This window comes from Coturnix japonica, chromosome 2 (genome assembly GCF_001577835.2).
Source record: "Coturnix japonica isolate 7356 chromosome 2, Coturnix japonica 2.1, whole genome shotgun sequence".
Classification (NCBI taxonomy): domain Eukaryota; kingdom Metazoa; phylum Chordata; class Aves; order Galliformes; family Phasianidae; genus Coturnix; species Coturnix japonica.
This window is the reverse complement of record NC_029517.1, coordinates 100,109,664-100,135,249: the sequence shown is the minus strand read 5'-3', so window position 1 is coordinate 100,135,249 and position 25,586 is coordinate 100,109,664. Positions and strand designations below refer to the sequence as shown.

General features: G+C 35.2%; 1 protein-coding gene across 1 annotated transcript in view; it reads right to left on the bottom strand.

Moving 5' to 3' along the window:
* RP1 (RP1 axonemal microtubule associated) overlaps nt 1–25,586 on the bottom strand; it is a 187,865-nt gene that overhangs the window by 18,488 nt on the left and 143,791 nt on the right. The window contains exons 43-49 of the mRNA XM_015855578.2: nt 23,856–24,108; nt 18,300–18,541; nt 16,033–16,159; nt 14,162–14,310; nt 3,172–3,379; nt 917–976; nt 424–602 (exon numbers count right to left, since the gene is read on the bottom strand). Coding sequence (XP_015711064.1) covers nt 424–602; nt 917–976; nt 3,172–3,379; nt 14,162–14,310; nt 16,033–16,159; nt 18,300–18,541; nt 23,856–24,108 — 1,218 coding nt within the window. The remainder of the gene's footprint in view (nt 1–423; nt 603–916; nt 977–3,171; nt 3,380–14,161; nt 14,311–16,032; nt 16,160–18,299; nt 18,542–23,855; nt 24,109–25,586) is intronic.

Sequence of the window (25,586 nt, the reverse complement as noted above, 5' to 3'; positions counted from 1 at the left end):
CCCATTAGCATCAGTCCCCATGCAAAAAGTCAATGGGTCCAAAGGCAGCAGAACCAGGCTGACTGTAGACCCTTACAGTAAGACCATCTTTGTACTCCAGAGGCATTCACTGTAATTATTCTTTCAAATTCAAATTACATACTGCACTAATTTCTAAATGTAAATACTTAATGTCATGCAAATTGAGATGCATTAATAACTATGACTTTATGTTGACAGAAAAATAAGAATATACTTGATCATTGTGAACTTGAAATATAAAAATAATAATAAAAAAGAAATCTGGGATGCAATTCATAAATGTATATATTTGAATATTTAAAGAACAATATCTGCAATATTTACAGTATATACGTTATTATCTCTCTTCATAAGAAAACCTAAAGAAAATGCAAATATAAGCAAGTCTATATAATATTTTACATCATATGCTATTTGGTTCTTAGCTTGATGTTCCACTTTATTTTCCATGGAAACCGGATTTGACTTGCCGTTGCTTCCATAAAAAACCATAACCAACTTGGATAGATTTTCTGACAACTCTTCAAAGTCTTTTTTTGTTTCATCTTGATGCTTTGTGAAATAAATCCTCCATCTGCCTTCTAAGCAATTAGAATAGAGAAAATAAGATGGGAAAATAAAGATTAAAAGGTATTCCTGATTTCATATGTTAATCAAAAAACCTGAAATAAAATTCATAAGATGTATCTTAGTGTACATTATTATATAAGAATTACATGAGCATTTTATTTGGTTGTAGATCAGCTCCCTAATAAATTGGTATTTCCCACTGTTAGAAAAGGACAATACTGTCACTATCATTAAATGTTATGCCATATGATGTGATGAAAGTATTCTTCCATTATTATTTCAAAACTGATGAATAAGACAGTGGATGCAACTCTGGAAGCTGTACCTGATTTCATTTGCTCTTTTCCTAGAGGATAGGCAAAAGTGCTCTTCCGCTCTTGAATTTCTAATTAAAAAAAAAAAAAAGATCGAAGACCAAATTAATATTTTTGTTTGACAGTATCCATGTAATAATAAATGTGTGCATTCATGCCTAGTGAGGCAACTGACTAAGTTGTATCATTTATATTAAAGATTTAATAGGAAGCGTACAATATGATTTTCTACCTAAGTAGCATCTATATATCACCTACTTAATAAAATGACTCTAGAGTTACCTCTTCAATGAGAAGTGGTTGTAACCTGAAGATTCAAGTGTTTTTCACTTTAAAACATTTGTACAATTCATGCTGCAGACAAATCAGAACTAATGGAATCTTTGTACTGTCCTTTTTTCAGGGCTGATATTCCTCCTGTTGGTTTCAGATCAAAGATCAAAGCTATTTGTACACATTAGATAGAGGTCTAAATCAAGGATGGAAAGACTTCTTTCAAGTGGGTTTGAATTTGCCATTTGTTATATACAATTACGTAAAACAAACATACAATCAAAAAGCCTTGAAAACTTTCTTCTACCACATCACAGAATTACTGGAGCACAGAGGTTGGAAGGGATGACTGGAGAACCTCTAGTCCAACCTACCGCTAAAGCAGATTCTCTTTTAAGGTTGAGGTTGCACAGGATAGTGTCCAGGAGGCTTTTGAATATCTCCAGAGATGAAATATCTCCACAACACCTCTGGGCAACCTGTTTCAGTGCTCTGTCACCCTCACAGTAAAGTTCTTCCTCATGTTTGTATGGGGCTGTGTTCCAGTTTTTTCCTGTTTCTTCTTGTCCTGTTGCTGGGCACCATCAAAAAGAGCCTTGGCAGTCTCCATTTAGATGTTCATGAGCATTGATAAGAAGATCCTTTCTCAGCCATTTCTGCTCCAGCCTAAACAAGCTCAGTTCTCACAGCCCTTCCTCATAAAAGAGATGTTCCAGGCCCCTAATCACCTCTATAACCCTCTGCTGGACTCTCTCCAGTAGTCCCCTGTCTTTAACTGAGGAGCTCAGAACAGGACACAGTAATCCAGATGTGGCCTCACTAGGGCAGAGTAGACAGGAAGGATCACCTGCCTTGACGTGCTGGCTGAGGATTCCATAGACCTTCTAGGCCAAGAGGGTAAACTGCTGGCTCATGGCCAACCTGTTGTCCACTAGGACACCCAGGCCCATCTCTGCATAACTCCTTCCCAGCAGGTCAGCTCCTAACCTGTACTGATATGTGTGGTTATTCCTCTCCAGGTGTAGGACTCTATACTTGCTCTTGTTGAGTCTCATTAGGTTCCTCTCCATCCAGCTCTCCAGCCTATCCAGGTCTTGCTGGATGGCAACACAGCCTTCTGGTGCTTTGACAACTCCTTCCAGCTTTCTATCATCAGCTTGCTTGTTAGGCTTTCATCCAGGTCACTGATGAGAATGTTTAGTAAGACCAGACTCAAATCAATGTATTCTTGTAGAAATAGTAAAAAAAAAAAAATAATAATAAATTGGTTTTTTTGTTTTCTGTTTGTTATAAATTTTGAGTAAAAACACATTATATAATCTTATATACACTAAATATACACATTGGGAACACAAGGGGTTGTATTTAAACATTAGGAAACTTTTCTTTACTGTTCAGTTGACCAAGCACTGGTACAGATGCCCATGGCAGTATTACTGTCTTCCTCCTTGGAGACTTTCAGCAGTTGTCTAGACACATTCTGGGCAATCTTCTCTGGCTGGTCCCACTTGACAGCAGCCCAAAGTATGTTCTGTTTCTGGCAAAAGCTACCTTAACACTGTAGCACAGATAATGTAAAGCATTCTTCTTTGTGAGCTTTTCTTCATTGCTTATACACAGTTTGCGCTGCTACTTACCTCACTTTTATTACGTCTAGCAAGTGGCAGGCAGAAGTATTTGAAGCTTAAAAAAAGTGTTTGAAAGTGGTGAGGTAGGAGTAAAACTTGGAAAAGCAGCCTTTTGTAAAGAGAATAGGCCAAATTTATGGCCATTTACTCCACTGTAAATCTGGGTTAACAATGCAGAAATTCTCCTCCGGCAAATAGTGGTTATTAAAAAGTACTAAAAAAACCACAGTGTTTCCTATATAATGACAATGCTCTACTGTGCAATATTTTAAACCATAACTTGTTTGTAGAAGCAAATCACATAGCTGCATTCTGCAGTTTGGAATGAATTTCTTAGCAAAGGATAGTTTGAGGATCATATTAACCTGTGGCATTTAGAGTTACTGAGGCAGATCTTTTCCCATCGTGTCTGTCTTTTAGCCATGTTTGAGCCATAAACAATGTTTCTGTCCCAACAGTCGCCAACTCTTTCACAATAATCTTCTCCAGAAGCCAGTCAGAGCCTTTCCCCTTCTCAACCATTATATCTTGCAGAGTCCCAATATCTACTGCCTCCATTTGAAAAACATCTACCTGGAAAATTCAGAATAAAAAAGACATGACTATTGAAAGAAAACCAAACTAAATTATCAGTGTATTTTGAAATACGGAGGTGAGGGGAAAATCAGGATTATTTTCTTCAGTAATCCAGTAAATACCAATAGAACCAGAGATGTCAAGTTTAAAGATGCAAAGCTTCTGCATCAAGCAGGACTCCTTTTGTGGTACTGCAATTTATTGCTACAACACCTCCACCTCCCCAGACGGATTGATCCATTACTCATGCTCACTTCCTGAGAGATTTTCATTATCAAATTTTACATTTAAAAATTTACAGTGACACCATCAGAAACACTTCTTATTTTCAGCAAAATATACCAACTTCCCAGGGTGCTTTTTTGAGGAATGAAATGCAGGGAATTAGAAGAATTCAGAAATTGCATATTATTCTCTTCAGAAAGAATGGCAGACTCAACCCCAGATTTGAATTAACATTTTTGTGATTAGTTATAACAAAATTAATTGAACTTAAGTAAAATACTAGACAAAGTTAAGAGTTTAAATTAGTTCTAACATTCTCTGTAGATTAAAAAGTCTACAACATTTTCTTAAATATCGAGAACACTCAAGTAGGATCCCTAAAGTAAACTGAAACATGTCATATATTAAATATTTTCAATGTGCGTGATTTTGGTTGATTATAGGTCTTATATCTACTTGCTTAGCTAGAAAGAAGAGATTAATTTCTTGGCATAGAGACCTTTCAAATGTTTTTCTTTATACATTCATAAAATACCATTGCATTTCTATAAGGGTTCATAACCTGTAGAATCTAATGTTATTTTCAATTGAATATGTAGTATTATTTAAAGATATAAAGCTCTTTCTCAAGGTGATTGGATGATAGGAATGTTAACTGTATCGTGAGAAGTGTTTGCAACCTAGTTCACTCTGAAGTTGCGTAGCCAGGACAAGATGGCAACAATCGTTATTCAAAGGATCACAGAGAGACAAGAAAGAAAAGCAGACCTCTTGCTTTTTAATCACATATCTGTGTTTCCTGGTCAGGTGTTCCAGGTAAAGAACTGATGAAAGATTTGTGTCACCAAGAATACCAGCTTGCAAATTAATCACAGACCCGTTGAAGTTGGATGGGACCTCTGGGTTTATCTGATCCAGCCTCTTACTCAAGCAGAGCATATTGCTCAGAACCACATTCAAACAACTTCTGAAGATCTCAAAGGAGATTCTACAGCCTGTCTGGGCAACCCATGACACTATCACCCTCATAGCACAGAATCATAGAATGGCCAGGGTTGAAAAGGACCACAATGATCATGTAGTTTCAACTCTACAGTTGCTCTTCTTCTGACATGAGGCACCACTGAGAAAAGCCTGGCTCCATATTCTTTGCACAGTTCTTTCAGGTACTTGTAGGCATTGTTGAAATCCCCGTGGGTATCCTCTCTTCCATGCTGAACAGTTCCAGATCTCCTAGTTTCTCTCCAAAAGAGAGGCAATGCAGGATCTTGATCATATTGGTGGCCCTGCACTGAACTTTTTCCAGTATGTCTATGTATTTCTTGTATCTGGAGGGAGGGGAAGGGGAGAGTCAGGGAGAACTGGACCCTGTACACCAGATGCAGCCTCACCAACATTAAGCAGAGAGTTCACCACTCTTGGTGATAACTGCTTGCAATAGTTTGCCTAATGCTGCCAAGAATGGGACCACCATGAGATAAAACACTGAAGTTAAAATTGCAGATCACATTGCACACATTTAAAAAAGGATTTCCAAGCAACAAAATAACTTCAGTCTTTTTTTTCATTTGATCCATCTCTAGTGAGATATCTTTAACTATTTTCTTCATTTATATATATATATATATATATATATATATACATATATAAATGTGTGTGTGTGTGTGTATATATATGTATATTTATGTGTATAAATGTGTGTGTGTGTGTGAGAGAGAGAGAAAGAGAGAGAGAATATGTGTGTTTGGGAACAATTGCTTTAATAGTTTCCTAAAAAAAAACCTGTCAACCTGTTGTTGAATTACTCAGCAGCTTCTTCTATCTTGAAAAACAGTTATTCAAAAACAACTACAGCGCATCATCTAACCATCAGGCTGTGTTGTGTGAAAGAGGAAAATGAGAACAGTAAGCTAACAATAATCTTAAGAGAAAAAAGTGATAAACGCATGAATTGCTGTACTGCCTTATGATGAGATTTTCAGCTACTTGGTGATTTTAGATTAGCAAATACATAAGAAGGAAATTAAAGTTTTCAGGAGAAGGATATACTCCAGCAGCAAAGCCCATACACTGTAATGACTGTAATGACTGACATTACAGGTGGACTACAGGACTGGAAGGAAAGAGGCTCCTCTTTACATTTTTCATAGTTAGATCAAAAAAAGAGTAAAGTTAAACATCAAGATCATAATTGTATTTTAATACCTATTGGATTTATTTGATGACTGAACATTGCTAATCCGAACTCTTAATTTTCTTTAATTGTGACATAAGCTCGATTACTTCTTTATTGTCTTTACCTGTACTGATAAAGACGTAGCATTATGCTTGTATAAGCATATAAATGCTTACTACGCTTATTAAACTGTATTAAATATACAGAGATGGAACATGAGTGACAAACACAGATAAACTTGACAAAGAAACATACAGATTCTTGGCTCAGCTAGTAAAGCATTTGAAGTCCCCACAATCTGAAAATTTATCTTAAAAAATACTAATCTCTTCTTGAAAACAGTTATGCTTATATTAGTAAAAAATAATTACGTCTTTTGGAAACAGATGAAGAAGTTCTTGCCAAATTATAATCCTTATTAAAACAGAGTTCTTTTTAAGACAAGAGAGTTCTCCAAAGGATGACTAATTTAATGACACTACTATCACCATTTCAAAAAAATATCTGCCGTCAATGAACCACTTTTGGAAAGGAGATAAGCTTAAGAATGAAGAAATATACACAAATGATTCTGTAGACTGTCAAACTTGTGCTGTCTCCAAAAGTAGCCTAGTTGGGTCTGACTTACACTAAGTCTGACAGTTACTAAAATCTATTAAACTAAAAATTTCTTCACATAGCATCAGCTGAAGAATTTGTGCACCATTCTTTCTAGTGTCCATCCAAAAGCAGACAGTAACTCAGGTGCAGTACATATTTTGGGTTACTCATAACCTGGATAATCCACCCACACATAAAAGTTCTACACATTGTTAAAGTATGAAGCATCAGTTTTCCTTGGAAAAGAGGTATATTTTGGCTGAATAAGCATGAAAATTTCGAAGTTTGTTTTGCAATAGGCATACTATCTCAGCATTTTTCAACATACAATGTGTCCATTTTAGAGTATATAAAAATCTCAGAAATCCATTTTAACATCTGCAGAAAATTCAGCCATGTCATAAATTTAAAATTGAAAAAAATATATTCATTGTACTGAGAATTGTGACAACTGAGGTAAACTCATTTCACAGAAAAGTTTATGTTTTGTCTTGGAGTGTACACATACAAAAGGTAATGAGCTTTACGGTACTCAGGAGCCAGAAAGAAAAAAAGATGCAGCAACTATAACCGCTGGAGCCAGATGAATGATTTGCCAAAGATAATCTAGTTGTCAAATCGAATCCACTTTTCACAAACTATCTGCAAGTAGAGAGCTTTCAATATAATTTTAACTAATTTAATTGTTATTAATGATTTATTTAATATATTTTTCTGATTCATTTCAGACCACGGACTACTCGCAAATCAGAAGAAATATGCAAGCCCAACAGTTTGGTCTTGGATGTCACAAAATACCTTCTCTCACCTAATTTACAAATGAGGACTTTTTAAGTCACTGGATGCTTAATTCTTTTGCAAAAAGAGAGAAGAAGAAAACACTGAAGATAGATAATTCTACAGGATATTAAAGCTTTTTAAATTCACGTTAGGGAAAATAATGTTAAGACTTGTTTTAGTTACTACTAACAAATTACATTTGAATGGAGAAATGTCATGTTAAATATTCATAATAATAAATATTTTCTAATTCAGATGGTCTTACATGGAATTTGCTCACAATAATCTTAAAATTATTTTTATATGTATATGTATAGCTCACTCTATGTTCTTAACTAACACTTCCTGGAAGACGACATTCCCCAGTATTGAGAAGCTGAGACAGGCAATGTGAGAACCTGCATCATACATCTTTTGTGACCTAGGAGAACTCCTCTTGCAAAACCTGTATTGATGCTTTTCATATTTTTCAGATAGGAAGTTAAACATTGAATAATTCATTAAAAACAATCATGCCATCAATGCTTTCAAACTACTGAAAGTTTAATTGTTCTTAACTTCCTTTCAGATTGTCTTTGCTTGTTTCTTTTCATCACTGGACAAACGTTCTGAACATTTCCTTGTAATTGGTAATCTAGTTTGGCTTTATTCAGTGCTCTTCATTGTCAGTGCTAGCAAAAATCAGTCTATAGCAGTTACAACAGCTCTTGAAACAGAAGAAACATTTCAACACTATGCAATATTTACCTTTAAAAATGCCAGTCGTTTTATAGACTCAGTATTGAGAGTTGATGGTTGGTTAATGATGATATTCCCAGCAGAACTGAAAATGGCGAGTCAAGACACACCATATGCTTAATTTCATCAACCTTTATGCACTAGTGATTTACCATACTGTTAATGTTACTATCATTTTAACAGGTTTTTATTGGAAAAGAATTTAGTGTCTAGATAAAGAACCATTTCTATTAAGCTTAGAAAACTTATTGATTTTCTGCCTGATTATTTTGATCTCCCTTGTTAATCTGCAGAAATTCCACTGAAGTCACAACAGTTTTAGAATGGAGAGGCAAAATAAAAGCCCCAGTAACATTGAATCTGAATAAGAAAGAGCATCTGAAATGCGTATGAACATTCCTATAGAAGGAAAAATAAAAATAAAAGAGAAACGTGTGTTTTGCCGATACATCCCTTTTCAGATTCAGGTCACTTCCAGCTATGCACTATTCTGTCCCACCATTTGCTTATTCTACCTCCTCTTAAATGGAGATTATCACCAGTTTAGCTGCACCAACATAACAAAAATATCAGCTCGTCTCTCTAGCCAAATTTTAGAGATATAAATCAAATAGAAAAGCCCAAACTATTAATAACATTCACTGTTTAAATAAAAAAAAATGTTTGAATATACACCACTATACCCACAGACTTAAGGGATGGAGACAGTGGTAGACATTTGCACTAGAAAGCACTTATTGTAGTAAGTAGACTGCTGGTAAAACACACAATAAAATGCAGCATGACTTATCAGAGAGCAGTGTTATCAGCCACATCTTGATTTGTAAACATACACTGCATCGCACAAATGAAATTTATAAAAATAACCAACACCACCACACAGACAGAATTTTAAAAGTTCACTAAGCAAATTCAAATCCATTGGGATCTAAACAGCCTGGTTTTTGGACTCAATAACAGTCCAGGTTTGAGTTCTGGTTTGACAAGTAAATAAAATAGATTTAAAATAATTTTCTTTGACCTATGAACCCATTTGATTGTATGATGTTTTGATTAAGACAGCGTAATCTAACATTCAGATGACTCAAGCTGGGTGGGCTCAAGCTGACTGTCGAAAGGAAAACAGTGTGTCTAATTAGGTAAGTCTGCAACTGCAGCTGTAAAGGGAGAGCATTTTCAGAGTTTGAAGTGAGGCAAGTTCATAAGCCTTTGCTCTTTAACGTTTTTATGAACTTGCTGTAGGAAAACAAGATTTCAGAGAAGATATAAAAACAACTGTTAATTATGACACTTGAAGAAGGTAGGTGCTAAATTAAAGAGTCCCATGAAAAGCTTAGTGGGAGCTACTAAATCACTGGAAAGCCTACCTTTCAGTGACTTAAGTAATTAAATGACTAATCTATTCAAGTTGTTATAAACAAGCATAGAGATTTGATTATTGTCCTAAAAACTAAGATTGAAGAAATTTGCTGCAAGAGGGCTGTCCAAACTTAGTCAAAAAATGCAACAAAATCCAGTGTTTAAGAAGTTAAAGATGAAGTGATTTAGACACAAAATAGAGTGATTTTTATTTTTTTTTTTAACAAACAAAACCAACCAGGAATATCTAAGCTCTGAAACAACTTTTCAGCTAGACAAGCTCTTCACCACCAGAAGCTGTTAAATCTGAAAACCTGAACGGGGTATGTTTTTAAACCTTTCAATAAAGTAAATTTAGTTAGCGTTCCACAGAGGAAAAGTGGCCAAATAAACTGATTACTGAAAAAATGAGGGCTTCTATTACCAGCAACTCTTCTGAAATTTATGATTAAATCAAGCTAATAGTCAGCTGTATTTTATCTCAAAATTATCTTTTTCACGAAATATTGATGAAATAGTGTTGCACAGAACTCATTCACCTAATTTTGTCTAGCTAAAAAACAAGTCTATGTAAGCCAATTTGTGAATTTTACTGTTATTTAGAGAAAACATCAGACACCATCTGAGGATAATTCACTTAATTTTTAAGATATGTATCCCCCCCAAAAAATAAAGAAGTTAACCACCTCCTGGAAGCTCCTGCGTTCTTCCATTTCCAGAAGAAACTCAGATCATCATGCTAGAATAAATGTGTACATTATAGGCAACAAAAACTGTGATATGTATTTCATTTTTAGAAATGTAACTTTTTTTTTTAGCTCTATGTAGACAAAGAACAGGCCCCCCCCAGCCCCCCCAAGAAATTAATTTTAGGGTAAGTTATTTTTCCACTTCTTAATTTTTGGAACCAGAGCTTTACATATTATCTTGCTGGATAAGAATATTTTTATTTAAAACGGTTATTTACACATCTCTAATCCAGTACTTTGTGTTACTAAGAATACTCTGAGTTGAAAGAGACTCACAGCATTGAGTCCAACTCCCAACTTCTCAAAGAACCACCCAAAATTCAAACTATGTGTGAATGCATTGCCCAAATGCTCCTTGAATTCCAGCAGCTCGGGGCTGTGCCCGCTGCCCTTGGCAGCCTGCTCCATGCCCACCGCCCTCTGGTGCAGACTCTGTCCTTACCTCTTCCTGCCCCTCCTGTGACACAGCTCCATGTTGCTCCCTCGGGTCCTGATGCTGCCCCCCTGCTCCCTGTGAGGAGCCACAGCTGTCGTGAGCAGCCTCCTCCACTCTGGGCTGAACAAACCAATGGACTTCAGCTGCTCTTCATACATCTCACCCTCTAAAACCTTCAACATCTTTGCAGCCCTCCTTGGAACACTCTCTAATAGTTTTATGTCCTTCTTATACTGTGGTGCCCAAACCTAAAGCCAATGCTTGAGGGGAGACCACATAGAACAGAGAAGACTTCCTTCATCCAGCTGGCAGTGATGGGCCTCTGGAGCATGGTTTATGCTTCTCTCCTCACTATTTCTGACAATCTCTGCCAGTCTTTCCTTTAGCTTGATGATTTCTGTATTTTCCTAGTTTCTATCTCAGTAATATTTCTCTGTGAGCAGACCATTTTACTGTTTGCTTCTGTACTACAACATCTTGGCCAGAAGTCTATCACTATGATTAATACATTTGGGTCAATGGCATTTTGCAATTATTTAATCATCATGTCAGGTATGTTTTCCATAAGGGAATGGTTTATCTACATTTCTACAATAGTAGTATTCTTGACATGATGTGGGCACTTCAGACCAATTTCAACTTCTTCATAGTGGCTATAGTATTCTGTCCCCCATTGATGACCTTCTTCAGTGCATTCTTTTACACAGATTTTTTTTCCTGAAGTCATTCTTATAAATTGCCAATATTTAATCTGTAAGTGAGTATGGAAATGGAACACCAACAGTCACCTCTGTCTGACAATTTTTGTATGTGCTGCAGTTACCATGGTACCAACCTGAGCAGTTGATGTCTAAATATAGGGCAGAATAAAGGATGTATCTCTTCAACAACTAATAGAATGAAGTAAAATCTCATAGAGATTTTACAGTTTCAGTAACACAGAATACTTAATATTGGCCACTTTCTCCACATAGATATTAAGATACTTAAATATGAGTCATAACACTATTCAAAATAGTTTACTGCTTTGATAGAACTGAACTGAAAAAAAAAAAGAACATTCTGAGAGAGGGAATTTATGGATAACTTACAGACATAGGATAGTACATACAGCAAGTTTAACAAAGACCACCTAAAAGAAGTGTGAAGAATTTCATTTGCTGCAAAGCACTGGGTACCAGAAGCAGTGGGGAGATACAGTAAGACTGAGATGATTTCACAGTGGGACTTGATTTTATCTAAAATGTCTGCACTGAAAGTACTTGGTTCAAGAAAGTGTTTGTAGCCAGTAATATTTAACAGAATTGAGCTGACTCATGAAGTATGAATAAATAGTATTAGGAATTCATGAAACCTGAACTGTGTGAAGAAACGTGCCAAGACTGCTTTGCCTGTCCTTGTACTTTTTTGGAGAACATCAAATAAGGCATCAATGTCATAGCAATTTGAAAGAATACAGCTCTCATAGCATTTGTCCTCATGCTCATTTGCGTGAGTAGATCACTGGAAGCCCAGCCATCCTGATGGATAGTTACACTCTCAGACCAAGGGTAAACCACAGGGAGTTTCCTGGTGAATGAAAAATTTCATGCACAGCACTTTATCTAACAGTTCTTCAGTGTTTTTACAGAAGTGTGTATTTTGTTAAGATACAAAGCAACTTTTCAGATATAGAAAGCAAATGCAGATTTTTACTGTCTTGTAACTCAGCTCATGTAAATAAAAGACCTGCTAAATGAGATAAGTATATCTCCAATTCTCTGCAAAGTCCTCTGCATATTTAAATGTTTCTATGCATTTCTGCATTGCTAAGCTGTTGTTTGTAGAAGCCCTGACATTCTATGAGACTAACAACATATTTCGATGTGATTTCTAACAGAAATACTGTTCCAGTTCACTAGCTGTTACTGTATAGTCAGGGGAAAAATTATTGCAAAGAAAAGCACATTTTAAAATGTCAGAACAACTGTTAAGATTCAGAATGCAAATTCCATGTCTGATATATGCCAAAATCCCCCAAACCACCAAGTCCAGATTCTCTGACTGCAGGGGTGCTGAGCACAATATGTGATTGTGCTGGTACAGAAAGAGACATTCTACACTTGAGAGTCTTTTTGGAGATTACTTATAACGAGAAGAAAACATTGGGAAATTTCCAAGAACTGCCATGAACAAAATGTTGCTTCAAAGGCAGGAGTCTTGCTTGCAGAAACAATTTATTCTTTCGCAATTAGACAAATACCTTTAGATTTAGAATTCTATTTTCTCTATTGAATATCTACAAGTGATTTCTTATAGTCCATAAAATACTTCTATGCTAGTATCTACTTATAAATATAATACCATGTTGCATTTACATAATGCTCATATGAAATGTCAAATAAGGAAAGAAGAGATGGGTATATGCCAACTCTTTCCCTGTAAAAGAAAAATTTTGTGCTATTCAAAACTATAAGCAAATACTTTAAGAGTATCCTTCAGGTTCTCTTTGTAGTTAATTTCTGGGTAGAATTTCTACATGAGCATTCCTGGTCCTCTTCTTGAAAAATTTCATTGCTCACTCGTGGAGTTAAGATTTAAGGAGAAATCCAATAAAGCTTACTTTAAACTAACTACTTGATGAGTGTAAAAAGGATTGCAGCTCTAAAATCCAATGACTCAGATAAAGCTTTTCAATAAACCATAATCGGAATTTCAAAATTAGGGAAGATAAATGTGCCTTTTAAATACTGAGCACCCTCATCCACAGATATTTAGTCTCTTACAAATAAAGATTTAAACTCTATTGCCTGCATTTCTACAGAAAAGTTAATAGGTAAATTCTCTAATTTCCGGTTGTGCTGACAGTGCTACATGGAAATGCATCTCTAACAGCTATTCTTGTCTTTGGTCTACATCTATGCGCTGCGCAGTGAAGAAATTACTCTCTTTATGGACCTACATAATAGGAGGGCAGTTGTAGACTGTCTGCAGAAAGAGCAAGAGGCAGACTAAGTAGGTTGGCAGTGAACAAGCCTTTCCATAGCTCCTTCAGGGAAAGGAGCCTCAACATGAAGACAGACAAGTGAAGATAAGTATCAAAGGAAAAATTCCTTGTTTACTTTGGTTGAAACTCCGGTGACAACACACACCCACACACAGAGCACAGAGTGCACCTTTATTTTACCTGTACTGGCAAAAACACACAGAAGAGGCACCAAGACACTGCAAAGCAAAAGGTTTTTCGACATGCTGGCCATAGGTGTTTTTGGGCAAGGGTTGTATAGACAGGTCTGGGGTATTTCAAGCAACTGCTGGTATTGCCAGCTTGCCTCCTCTCAGCTGCCCCAAGGAACATGGTTTAGCAGAGGGGTTGGAGTAGGTGACTTCCAGAGGTTCCTTCCAACCCCTACAATTCTGTGATTCTGTGAAATACAGTGTCTTTGACTTCATCATCAAACAAACAGTAAAAATACTGGCATATAACCAAAGACATTTAATTTGCAAAACTGAACTTAAAAATACTCAATATAATCACTTGATTCCTTTTCAGCATTGATAGCATCAGTTATGTAAGTATCAGTGACTTCCTTTTAAGACAGATATGTTCACACCCACTTACAATTAAAGAGTATTGCAAACAGCTCTTTGTAAATCCTATCCTACCACCATTACATCCATGTGAATTGGACTGGGCTATAAAAGTACAAAATACCATAGAGAAATAGTAAACATACCTTTCCTTCAGTGAAGTTATCATCTCCTTTTCTGATTAACTTTCGTTTACCAGTATCTCCCAAAACACCCTGCAGCATGACATACACATCTGCATCAGTTCCTGACCCAGGGGATGCTCCCGTGGTGATATAGAGAACATAGCTTTTCACTATTTGGAAAAAGAGATCAAAAGTTTAACAAATTGTAATCAGTTTTGAAAATATGGAGTTTAATAAATTGCACCCAAAGTGATCAAGAGATCTAACAGTATTACAATGCATGAAAAAATAATGAAGAAGCACTGCAACAAAAAGTTATGTACTACTTTAACAACAAATAAAAAGATTCTGAATGAAAAAATAAACAATTCCCTTCCTTCCTTCCTTCCTTCCTTCCTTCCTTCCTTCCTTCCTTCCTTCCTTCCTTCCTTCCTTCCTTTCTTCCTTCCTTTCCTTCACTTCCTTCCTTCCTTCCTTCCTTCCTTCCTTCCTTCCTTCCTTCCTTCCTTCCTTCCTTCCTTCCTTCCGGTAAAAGCACATAAATAATACTCTACCATGTGCTTTTATGTATTGATAAATAACACTCCTTCATGTAACAATTCCTAGGCTACAGACAACAGTAAAGTACTAAAAAGCACATCTCTTCTCCAAGTCTCCTTGAGGTCAAATGAAGCTGAACTCTTATGAGAAGAATGACAGCTATTGCATTTTCTGTGAGTCATAGCCCAGCCTGTTCTACCGCTGTACCAGTTGCAGTTATTGTCAACAGTAGACAATCTCAAATAGAAATACTATGTATTCTCTGATGTATCTCACAACTGGTCAGTCAGGCATTTCTTGGCTGACTGTGTTAATTTCCTTATTGTAGACCCAGAGTAACACACAGCACACTGGTGATTTGCCCCCAAAATAGAAAGGACATGACCAAAACTTCTGATTGAAAAAGAGAAAAAAAAAATGGGGGAAAAGTAAGAAAACAGCATCTTTTCTAATTTTTTATTCTTATTAGAAAGAGAAGCAGTATTTGTGAAGGCTTACATAACTGTAGTTTTTCAGAAAAAAAAAAAAAAAAAAGAAAAAAAGAAAAGAAAAAAAAAAGTGAAAGTATTTGAAAGGCAAAGTGCCTTTCCAGGGAATACTCCAGTTGGATGCCCCTCAAATTCAAATTCAAGGAGCTTCTGTTCAAGTGCTTTTCTTCAGACCAGCTTTAAAAGCATAGGGGGAAAATAAATAAATAAATAAATAAATAAATAAATAAATAAATAAATAAATGAATAAAAGGGCAGGGAATACATAGATTGCTTGGGATACTGATCTAATATCCTTACCTCCTGAGAAATGTATAGAGGTGACTGTAATATTCTCATGGTAGAATATCCATTCAGAACAAGAGCTTAGGCATTCTTCACTAACTTTGGCATCAAATCCCCAAAGAAACACAAAACTGATGAAAGCAATCTGGTCTTGAGGTGATCAAATTATAACTTACACAAAGGAATTTTGTGATGTATAAATAGAAGGTCACAGAAGAATGCATGATCTACTTCTGCTGTAAAGGGCAATCACTTCCTTATCGGACCTTACAGTACAAGAGTTATTTTCTATGGATTTCCTGTACTTCCGTTGAGAGAGCACCAGATAATATTATTGAGAAAGAGCAGAACCCTGCTTACTGTTCAAAACATTTAATGTTTTTAATGCTGTGTACTTTCTCTTTATAGGTCCCAAACTGATCTCAGTCTTAGAATGCAAAAAGCACATCTAACTATGGGAACTGAGATTCTTCTTAGAAAATGAATAGAAATTTTCTGCTAAATCCTTTGTCCTGCCTTGAAAATCATAGCTATCATAACTGGCCATATCATTTCCAGTGTTTCTGATTTGTAACAAACCTGCTGGAAAAGGAGAATTGACTGTGAGTACTGGAAGCTCAGCCACTCTTTCCCCTTTGTCATCTGCAAAGTTGCGGCAAAATGGAAACTCCAGAAGATTTTTACTTACTCTGTGTTGAAGCTTTACCTTAACAAAAAAAGACGAAGAAAAAAATTAAACACTTCTCTTGCTCTAGAGTAATCTATTGAAAGACTGTAAAGTACTAAGATCAAACACATAGTCTCACTTATCAAAAAAAAGAAGGAAAGAAATTTGTCTAAAATGTTTCATTGTTTTTTTTTTCCAAAGCAATCTTTTAAAAAAGAAAAAGATTTTTCCCAAATAAAAATAATTAAGTTGCTGTCAGCATTATTGCTGCAGAGTCTGTGGTACTACAGGAAAAATAAAATGATTTGGAATAGTTCAAAAAGGTTCCTTTATGTATCTACTTGTGCAGCATATGGAAGAAAATAAATGTTGTTATGCTCATTTCAGTTTGTGATAAATGTCGATAAGTTCTTGCATGTTTTTATGACAGAATGTCTTCTTGTTCTGTGTAATTGGAGAAAGAAAATGTGTTTCTGGAAAAAGCTAAAAAATGAAATTAAGCACCTTTATTGCATGTATATGTCCGTACATATGCATCATATGAAATACATATTACTGAATATATTGAATGCCTGTGAAATATATGTAAGTGTACATAAAGAAATCAAAGGGTGATACTGAGCTATGCAGATTAGTCCTACAATAAGGAAAGAGATTTTAATAATGAGGCTTCCATATTCCTTTTACACTAATATCTACATTCCTGAGCAGTTTCTTGAAAATCAAATTTCGTTTACTGTGCTTTGTTTCTTCAAGAGTGGAAAAGCAAGAATAAAGGTGCATTTCTTCTGAAACAAAGCATATCTTTTTGTTTATTAATAATTTATTTATTTAGTCCCAGACATTATTTTATAATGATTTTATCTTCCTCCAAAAATTCAAGGGCATTACTTTCCAGATATGATTCTAAATTGAATGCTGATTCTAAATATGCAATTCAACCATCTGAAGCACCTGCTTGTGGGAGAAGGTGGAAATCTCAGCCTCACTTTGAGAAAAGACTTGTATAATCAAAATAAAATGGCATAGAAATTACTATCCTGCAGTATAAAACTAACCAGCAGTGCATATAGATTGATAACTTGTCTTTAATACTAACTATTTTCCTCAATCTCTTACAACAACCTCATAATTTCATACAAGGATCCAACCTTTTTCTGCTACAGGATCCGTGGAGCAAAGGAAATGCCTCCTCCTAAAACTCCTCTAAGTTTATATTTTTTTTCTTTCTCTTGTCCTATCTAATAAAAACTTACATATTTTCTTTTCCTATTTAAATTATGTTGATATTTTTTCTAACTCTTCTTTGAGCGCTTGTTATGAGCTAATGAAGTGAAGCAGATTAATAGATATCACTGGGACTGCCAAATTTCTGTTCTGATTTTTTTTCAGTGATCCACTATCTCCAAGAAGTGGCTTTAATTTTATCAGCATATTTATTAGATAATTATTTCATCTGACTATGAAGATGAAATTAACAATCTGACTACCAGTTAAATGTCAGGGAGATCAGTTCTCTATTCAATAGCACTTAACAAAGAGTAAAATCTTTTTTTTCCTCTTTTTTAATGAGAACAAAATACAAATTTTAATGGGATAAGTACAGATGCAGTTTGAAAGATGACTCCTTCCCTTAAACACGTTATCTACCTTCCCAGGATAAAGATACTTCTTGCATGGGAAAATGCCATGCTAATTTCAGTATGATGTCAGATTTTAGCTTCAGCATCCTTGACATCAGAAGAAAGATTGTCACTTTTGCTATTCACTTCTTTTTTTCTAGATGTCAACATAAATGGCAGATGTTTTCATGAAAGGGCATTTCTGGTGTCTCTCTTAATTGTTTGCTTTGGGTCACTGGGTTCACAACATGCCACACTCAGTTTGGAATTACATGAATGCTGCAATGCATGCCAGTGGCTCCAGTTCAAAAGTGAGACTACAAGATGTGGTAATGGCAAATCTATGTATGGATCATCCAGACATCCTCTTCAGTTTACAAGCTTAAAGGAACTGGAAACTGAAATAAGTACTAAACACAGAATACAAAAAAGATAATCTTACAAGAAATACTTGAACTACTGGCCCTGCATTTGGGGTTTGTAACTTGATGATCCTTGGGGTCACTTCCAACTCAAGCTACTCTGATTCTATTTTTGCTTTAGTTTTCATTTTTTACCTCATGGCAATGCCAAGACTCTCCTTCTCCAGCTTCTTCAATTTCTAGGCGAACTTTAAATATAGTAGTGAATTTCTTATTTAATTCAATTGAAGTCTCATAAACTTGCTTTTTTTTAAGGGATCCTTTTGGGAGTGTGATTGAAGTACAGATACCTTTTCCACCACAAACAGTTAGAGACATTTTAGGACTTGTGGAACTAGAAGAAATATCACTAGTTGTGACAAAGACATCCCAAGTCCCTGTTGAAGAAAAACAATAAAAAAATAATTAATGGATTTGCTGAATATCAAGAATAATACATCAGATTTTAACAGGCTGCTAGTGAATGACTAGCAAACCATTCTCATCTTTGCACTGAGCTAGTCTTAAAACATAACAGACTCAGTTATTATAATTGATATATTGCACATGCTGAGAAACAGATCAGCCTTTCAGCAGTGATAGTTGACTCTTTAGAGGTGGAACAATCCAGCAGAACTAGGCAAATAAGACTGCCAGCTCCCTATTAGAGACTGAAGAGCCTTGCCAGTTCATTGACATTTTTCAGCCTGTAATTGTTTCCTCTGATCATTTTAATCTTTTTCTCACTAATTGCCTCTCAAAAGCAGCACATTTTCTACTACACGGTACTGGATCTCAGGTTTGCCTTTGATCCAGGATAGTAACTGTTTGCTTTTAAACTCTGAGGAGCTATTTAAACTAGATTTTAAGAAATTGCTACATATAAACAAGATGCTGATAAGACAAACTGCTTCAGTGCCTGAAATTTGATATTAAAGTTCTCATGACAGCGAAGCTTAAAACCTTATGGATTTCCTTTCTAAAGAAGTGATGTTTGCTTGCTTAGACTAAAAACAGTCCTGGGTAACTGCATAAGACCTTGCCAACTTTAGGTACACAGAAAACACTCACTAAGACCTAGCAATTTTACTTTAGGAAAAATATTGAAAAACTATATTAATAGAAACAAAAAAAAAATGTTTAAGATTAGGGGGAACCTCTGAAGTTCATCTGTTACAATCTCTGCTCAAGCAGGGACACAGAGCAGGGTGCCTGGGCATGTCTAGGTATCTTCTGATGATCTCCAACACAGTGATTCCACAGACTCTCTGGGCAACCTATGCCCATCCAGAAATGAAGTGCTTCCTAATGTTCAGAGGGAAACTCTTGTGTTTCAGTTTGTGCCCATTTCTTCTTCTCTTGACACTGGGAGTCACTGAGAACAGAATGATTCCATCATCTTTGCACTCTCTTTGAGGTATTTATATACATTGATAAGATTCCCCCAAGCATCCTCTTCTCCAGGTCAAACAACTCCAACTCTTCCAGCTTATCCTCATAAAAGGAGAGCTGTGTTTCCTTGATCATCTTGATGGCCCTATATTGGACTCTTTCCAGTATGTCAGAATCTCTCTTGTGCTGGGGATGGAGCAGGAATCCTTAACACTAAGGAGAGAGGAAGAATAACCTCTCTTGACCAACCTGCTATTCTTTGTCAAATGCAGCCAAGAATACTGTTAGCTTTCTTAGCAGCAAGGGCACATCGCTAACTCATATTCAACAGTTTGTGTTCATTGCCTCTTGTCAGGGGTTACTTATTGAAAAGAATAACTCATGTTCAAACTAAAAGTCTGGTTTGAAGCATTTACTATTTTAAATATTCCATATGAATTAACTGTCACCTGGTGGCCCATAAATACCACAGACTGATAGCAGGTAGACTCATGAACATTAGGATCAGATACATACACTCTAAAAAAATCACCCTAGCTTTAGAATGCCCTTAATGTTAATTGTTTATATGGAAAAATCAGTGTTATCAAACACATGCCATCCTTTTTTAAAGAAACCCCGACATCTACAGAAAGGTTTTGGTCACCCAGGCTGGTATAGAATTCACTGTGATTAACTGAGCTGTTTATGCAAAGTGAGCATGGATTTAATATTTACAAATATTTATAAATATTTTGTAAATGGGACATTTCATTTTGAGTAATGGAAATAGTGATTTTCACTGTCCTATAAGGTCTTGCTTTCTAATCACAGTCAGCAAAACGTTATCACTCCTAGTATAAATTAATTAAAATAAAACTCTATTTGCAGCACGTGAGAATCTATGCCATGAATTCAAAACCCTGTGAAGGTAGAAAAACGGTAGTCATCTAAAATAACATCAGAAATTATTATTTTAACATTAATCATAAAAAGCTACTAGTTCCAGGTTTGAGAACATTAAATACAAATGGAAAAAATAACATCCATGAAAAAAAAAAAAAAAGGAAGTGAAATGAAAATTTACAATATCATCTGTGACATAAACCACAGAATTTTTAGCCCTGGAGCACTGAAATATTAAGACTTTAAGCTGTCAGTGTATTGCTGCCTAGGAACAATAACCAGAAGGACTATCTCTATTGGATCATGTAACACTTTAGTCTGCTATTGCAACTATATTGTACAATCTCTTTGATAAATTTGTCAAGATCCAATTTAAAAGCAGCTTCATTAAGCTTCTTTTATTCTCTGCAGTTAAGTCTAAAAGAAAAACAAGCTAAAAAATTTCCTCTCCTAAAGAGTAATCAGGCACTGGAATGGGCTCTTCAGGGAGGTGGTACAGTTACCATCCCTGGAGGTGTTCAATAAATATTTTGATGTTGTACTAAGGAATGTGGTTTAGCTGGGAAATATAGGTGGTAGGTGGATTCTTGGACTGGATGATCTTGGAGGTCTTTTCCAACCTTAGTGATTCTATGATTCTATGATTCATTTTTATGACAACTTTATCTCTTTAAATAACTCTTTTTCCCATCTTGATAAGAAATCCCATATTAATACAATAGATTACAACTGTGTCCATTTTCAACATTAAATTTGCTAGTCTGGATACTTCAAGTTTTTTCAATACCCCATCACAGTAAAGTCTTGCCATATCTGCAGACAACTTTACATCTGTTCAATTTTGAACAAGTTTTTCTGGAGTAGGGTGGTCATAATTATACATGACATTCAAAGGAGAAACATCACTGCTTCCTTGTACAGTTGCATTAATTTTCCTTTGCCTTTACTGATAATGCTCCCATGCATTGTAAGGTTACAGTGACTACACTCACAGCCATGTCATATTGTTTTCTCAAAATTATTCTGTGATCATATAACAAAACCAGGTATTTCACCTATTGATGTACCACTGAAGTACTCCTGTAGCAAAAATAATTACAAGATGTACCGATCTGATACAGTTTTTCACTCTTAGCTACTACTTAGTTCATAATTTCCCAATAAAATTAATGGAAATTAGGAATCTGTACCAGAATTAAGAGCTTAAATACATAGTTAGATTTAAACCTAATTGTGTTCAAGATCTGTGTTATTTCATTCCATTGCTTTCCTCCAGTTCTCAAAGTTCAGCCTCTTCATCCTCCTGTCAGCACTCACAGCTTTATAGCATGAACAGATTTTATTAGCATATATATATATGTTATATATTTATATTATTTTTATTAGCATATTTACTCCCTATCTAGCTCTTTACAATTATTTCTTTTACTATTTCTTTCCACTCTCTAATTTCTAATTACCTTATAATCCAATAAAGAAAATACAATTCAGTACTGACATTTACACAGATTAAATGTCATTATATTTCTCTTATTGGGGAATACTTCTTAAAGGTATCAACTTTGTCTTATGATTTATCATTTGTGAACTCATTTCTTTTATTTCCTATTTGCCTCTGCTATTCTAACTACCTTTTTTTTCAGGTGGAGATATTACCTTAGTTATTTACAAGTTGTACTTCTCATTGCCATAGAACTATTTCATAACCTCCTACTTCTGCCTCTTCTTTTCTCTGCTCTTTCAGTATTTCAGACTAAAGACTGCTTATGCGGTCACTGACTTCTTGAAACTCAAACTGCATTTGTATTTCACGTTTGGTGATCTGCAGTAACTTCATTCCCACTAGTAATTTTTGATTTTGCTTCCCTTCCACACATTATGGGTCGTTAATGAGAACATACATAAAGTAATCAAGTTGTATAGGGATTCTACCTACATTATCTTTAGTCCCAATTCATTGTTCCTGCATAGTCACCTGTCTTTCCATATTTTATTTTTTTAAGTAAATGGTTGAAGAACCTTTATTGTTTGTTTTAATTCCTTTATAAAATCTGTCTCAGTTTGACATTTAGTTAAGTTCTATTGTATCCATATACTTTCTGACCCCTAAGGTATAGTGCTCTTTGCTGATCAGCCTTATTTCTAAATTCCTTACAGGCTCTCTGCTTATCTGTAATATTCTTCCTAGAAGTATTTTACACACAGAACAGAACTGATGTTGAATGGATTCACAATTGAATATAAATAATCACAGAGTATAAAATATTAGTCAATCTACACTGAAATTTTTTTGAGGGCTATAGCTGTGTGAGAAGCATAGGATGGTGGAAGCTTTTTACAACCCTACATTCAGATGCTACAAGAGGGTGCAAGATTTCTCACACCGTTTAAATTGTCAGTGAAGGCAGAGCTGACGGACCCTGATCAGCCGTAGGCTTCTGCTCTAAATAACTCCTAGGAGTAGCCTGCTATGCTCTGTGGATTATGTAGGGCAGCTATGGAATTTTTGCAGTATTGTAGTGCAGTAATTTCTTATTTTGAAATAGACATTACGCTAGCTGTTCGTCTAGCTTAACTTTCCACATTATTCTGTCCTTCTGTTGTCTTGGTAATAGTATTTTTGTATTTCCTAAAATTATATAAAATATAAGAGTATATACTTAAATCACGTCTGCGACTCTAAAAATAAAATGGAATAACCATGAATACAGAAATCAACAATGGTCAGTGTACAAAATTATTGATTTAGAATGCAAATTCACATCTTCAGATTAGTTAAACTTCAGAGTTTGGTCTACTACTTCCCAGTCGAACTGTATAAATGGACCCAAAACATTTAACACTTCTTCAAAAAATGACAAGATGTGTCAGAGAGCCAAGAAATCCAGTCCCACAGCAAAGTGTAAAAGACTTATCAGGTTTTCAGTGTTTCCATTATTTCTGAATTTCGACCCTTTTCTCATTAAACTGAAAAGGATATTGGGTCCAGGTTAACTAGCTTTGCAAAAACTCATGCCATTACGTAAAAATGAAAACTGGGGAAAAAAAGCAAATGCTTTTTGCAAACATACGAACACACATGAAAATCTCATTCTGTTATATGAGTTTTTGTATCCCTTCTTGAGAATTCACCACTCTTGCAGGAGCCTTCTGCTCTGCATTGATTGCCATATGGAACAACCTACCTCTTTCTGCTTCAGCTTTTTTCAAGCCTCAACTAAACACACTCTTCATTGCTTCCATTTACTTCATTTTTTCCCTCTGCAAATTATAATTCTGCCTACCAGGTTTGGAGAGAGAGTTGGAGAGATACAACTCATATTTAAGCTATATTATTTCTGTATATTTGTTTTAGTCTTAAAAATAATTTAAAAAATAAAATCAGTGATCACTAAAACAAAAACCAGAAGGAAATTTGATGATTTTGAGTCTTACCGTGGATCTTTTCTGTCAGCATTTCATTCCTGACTTTTCCGAGTAGTCTCAACATTCGTTCCATCTGTGCATCACCAACTCCACTGTCTAACCATTGCTGGCAAAGAAATATATATTGGCAATCAGTCTTGCCTGATTCATGGATGACAATTTGGTCCAAGTACCATCCAGCTCCATAACCGACATTACTGTGTTCAACAAGCACTTTGCTTAATTGTCCAAGGTCTACTGCTCTCACATCGGAGATACTGACCTGAGAAGGTAAAGATAAAATGAATTGCATTAAACTAATTAAATGACATATTTCTTCTTTTATCTCTAAGAGCATGTTTGGAAAGACATACACTTCAGTACTGAAGTATCTTTTGATTTCTGACAGAAAAGGAAGATATTCTGATATTTTGAAATTTATATTTGGAGACCTAAAGAAAATATGCAGATCCTTGAATGTATGCATTTTTCCTTTTTCATGATTACTGCATCCCAGGCTGTATTAGGAAAAGTATCCCACTAGTACACTCACCAGAAAGAAATCTCAGATCTTAAAGAAGTCTCACAAAACTTCAACCTGTTCCTTGTAACTGAATTAAAAAGAGTTCATGAGACTTCAGGATTGGTCTTGTACATTAAACTTGGTTTAAATAACGCATTTTATTTATTAAAAAAAAAAAAAAAAAAGATAAATTACTTTATATTCTAAGTTATCCCATTTGAAAAAAAATGCTGTACTATTCAAGTCTGAACTGAAATACCGACAGTGTTGATGACTATGCAAACAAAAGGATGATACTGACATTAGAAACTATAAGTAAGGCTGTGCATGCATACAAGCAAGAATTTATGTGTTCTTTGGATGTAAATAGACATCTGTTTAAATATTGCTACAGCTACTAGCAAACAAAAGCTAAATGGCAACTGCACTAGTGCATGTTAGGATGAATAAATTATATGAGTGAGAGAATGAATGCATTCTGTGCAAGAAAGAATACAAGTGGGTGGGGAGATACATGGGCATGAGTGTGGGTGACATTAAAAAAAATGCAGATGGATAGTAGAAACAGACGCTATAATTTTTATTTGTTGCCAACTAATTTGCCACCAGGCAGGAAAAAGCATGACAACCAGAAAGCAACAAAAAAGAGATGATTTTTAAAAATTATCGTGTCATCTGGTTCATTCCCTTGGCAGTGTGCTCAGAAAAAGAAAACATCAGAGTTATTCTTCATAGATGGAAGCCTTAGACCTTCCATCATTACCTCGTTATATCCATGAATGCATATGCAGCCCAAAATAAGATATAGCTGGGAGAAACATCTTGTAAATAACTTTTTGGTAGCATTCATTGCATTTTAATTTTATTCTTTATAATTCCAAGCCAAACATAATTTTCTTGTCAGTCTACATGACCCTCAACTTAGAGGAAATAGCCTGTATTGCTAATACTCATGTCCTTTCACAGCTAACTCTGTCTGAAAAAGGAACCTATCATTAGTCTCATTCTTTGTGATAATAATTAACAGTCATTAGACAACAGTGGTCATAATCACTCATTGTTATCAATGAATTCTTGTAATAATACATTAAATTGCCTGCTCCTTCAGTATTAGCAAGAATGTGCTTTTGGTTGATGCCATTATACTCTTTTTTTTTTTTTTTTTTTCCTACTCAGTATAAAGGCATTTGGATCTGCATTAAACACACTACTGGGAGTGTAATTAATGAATGCCAACA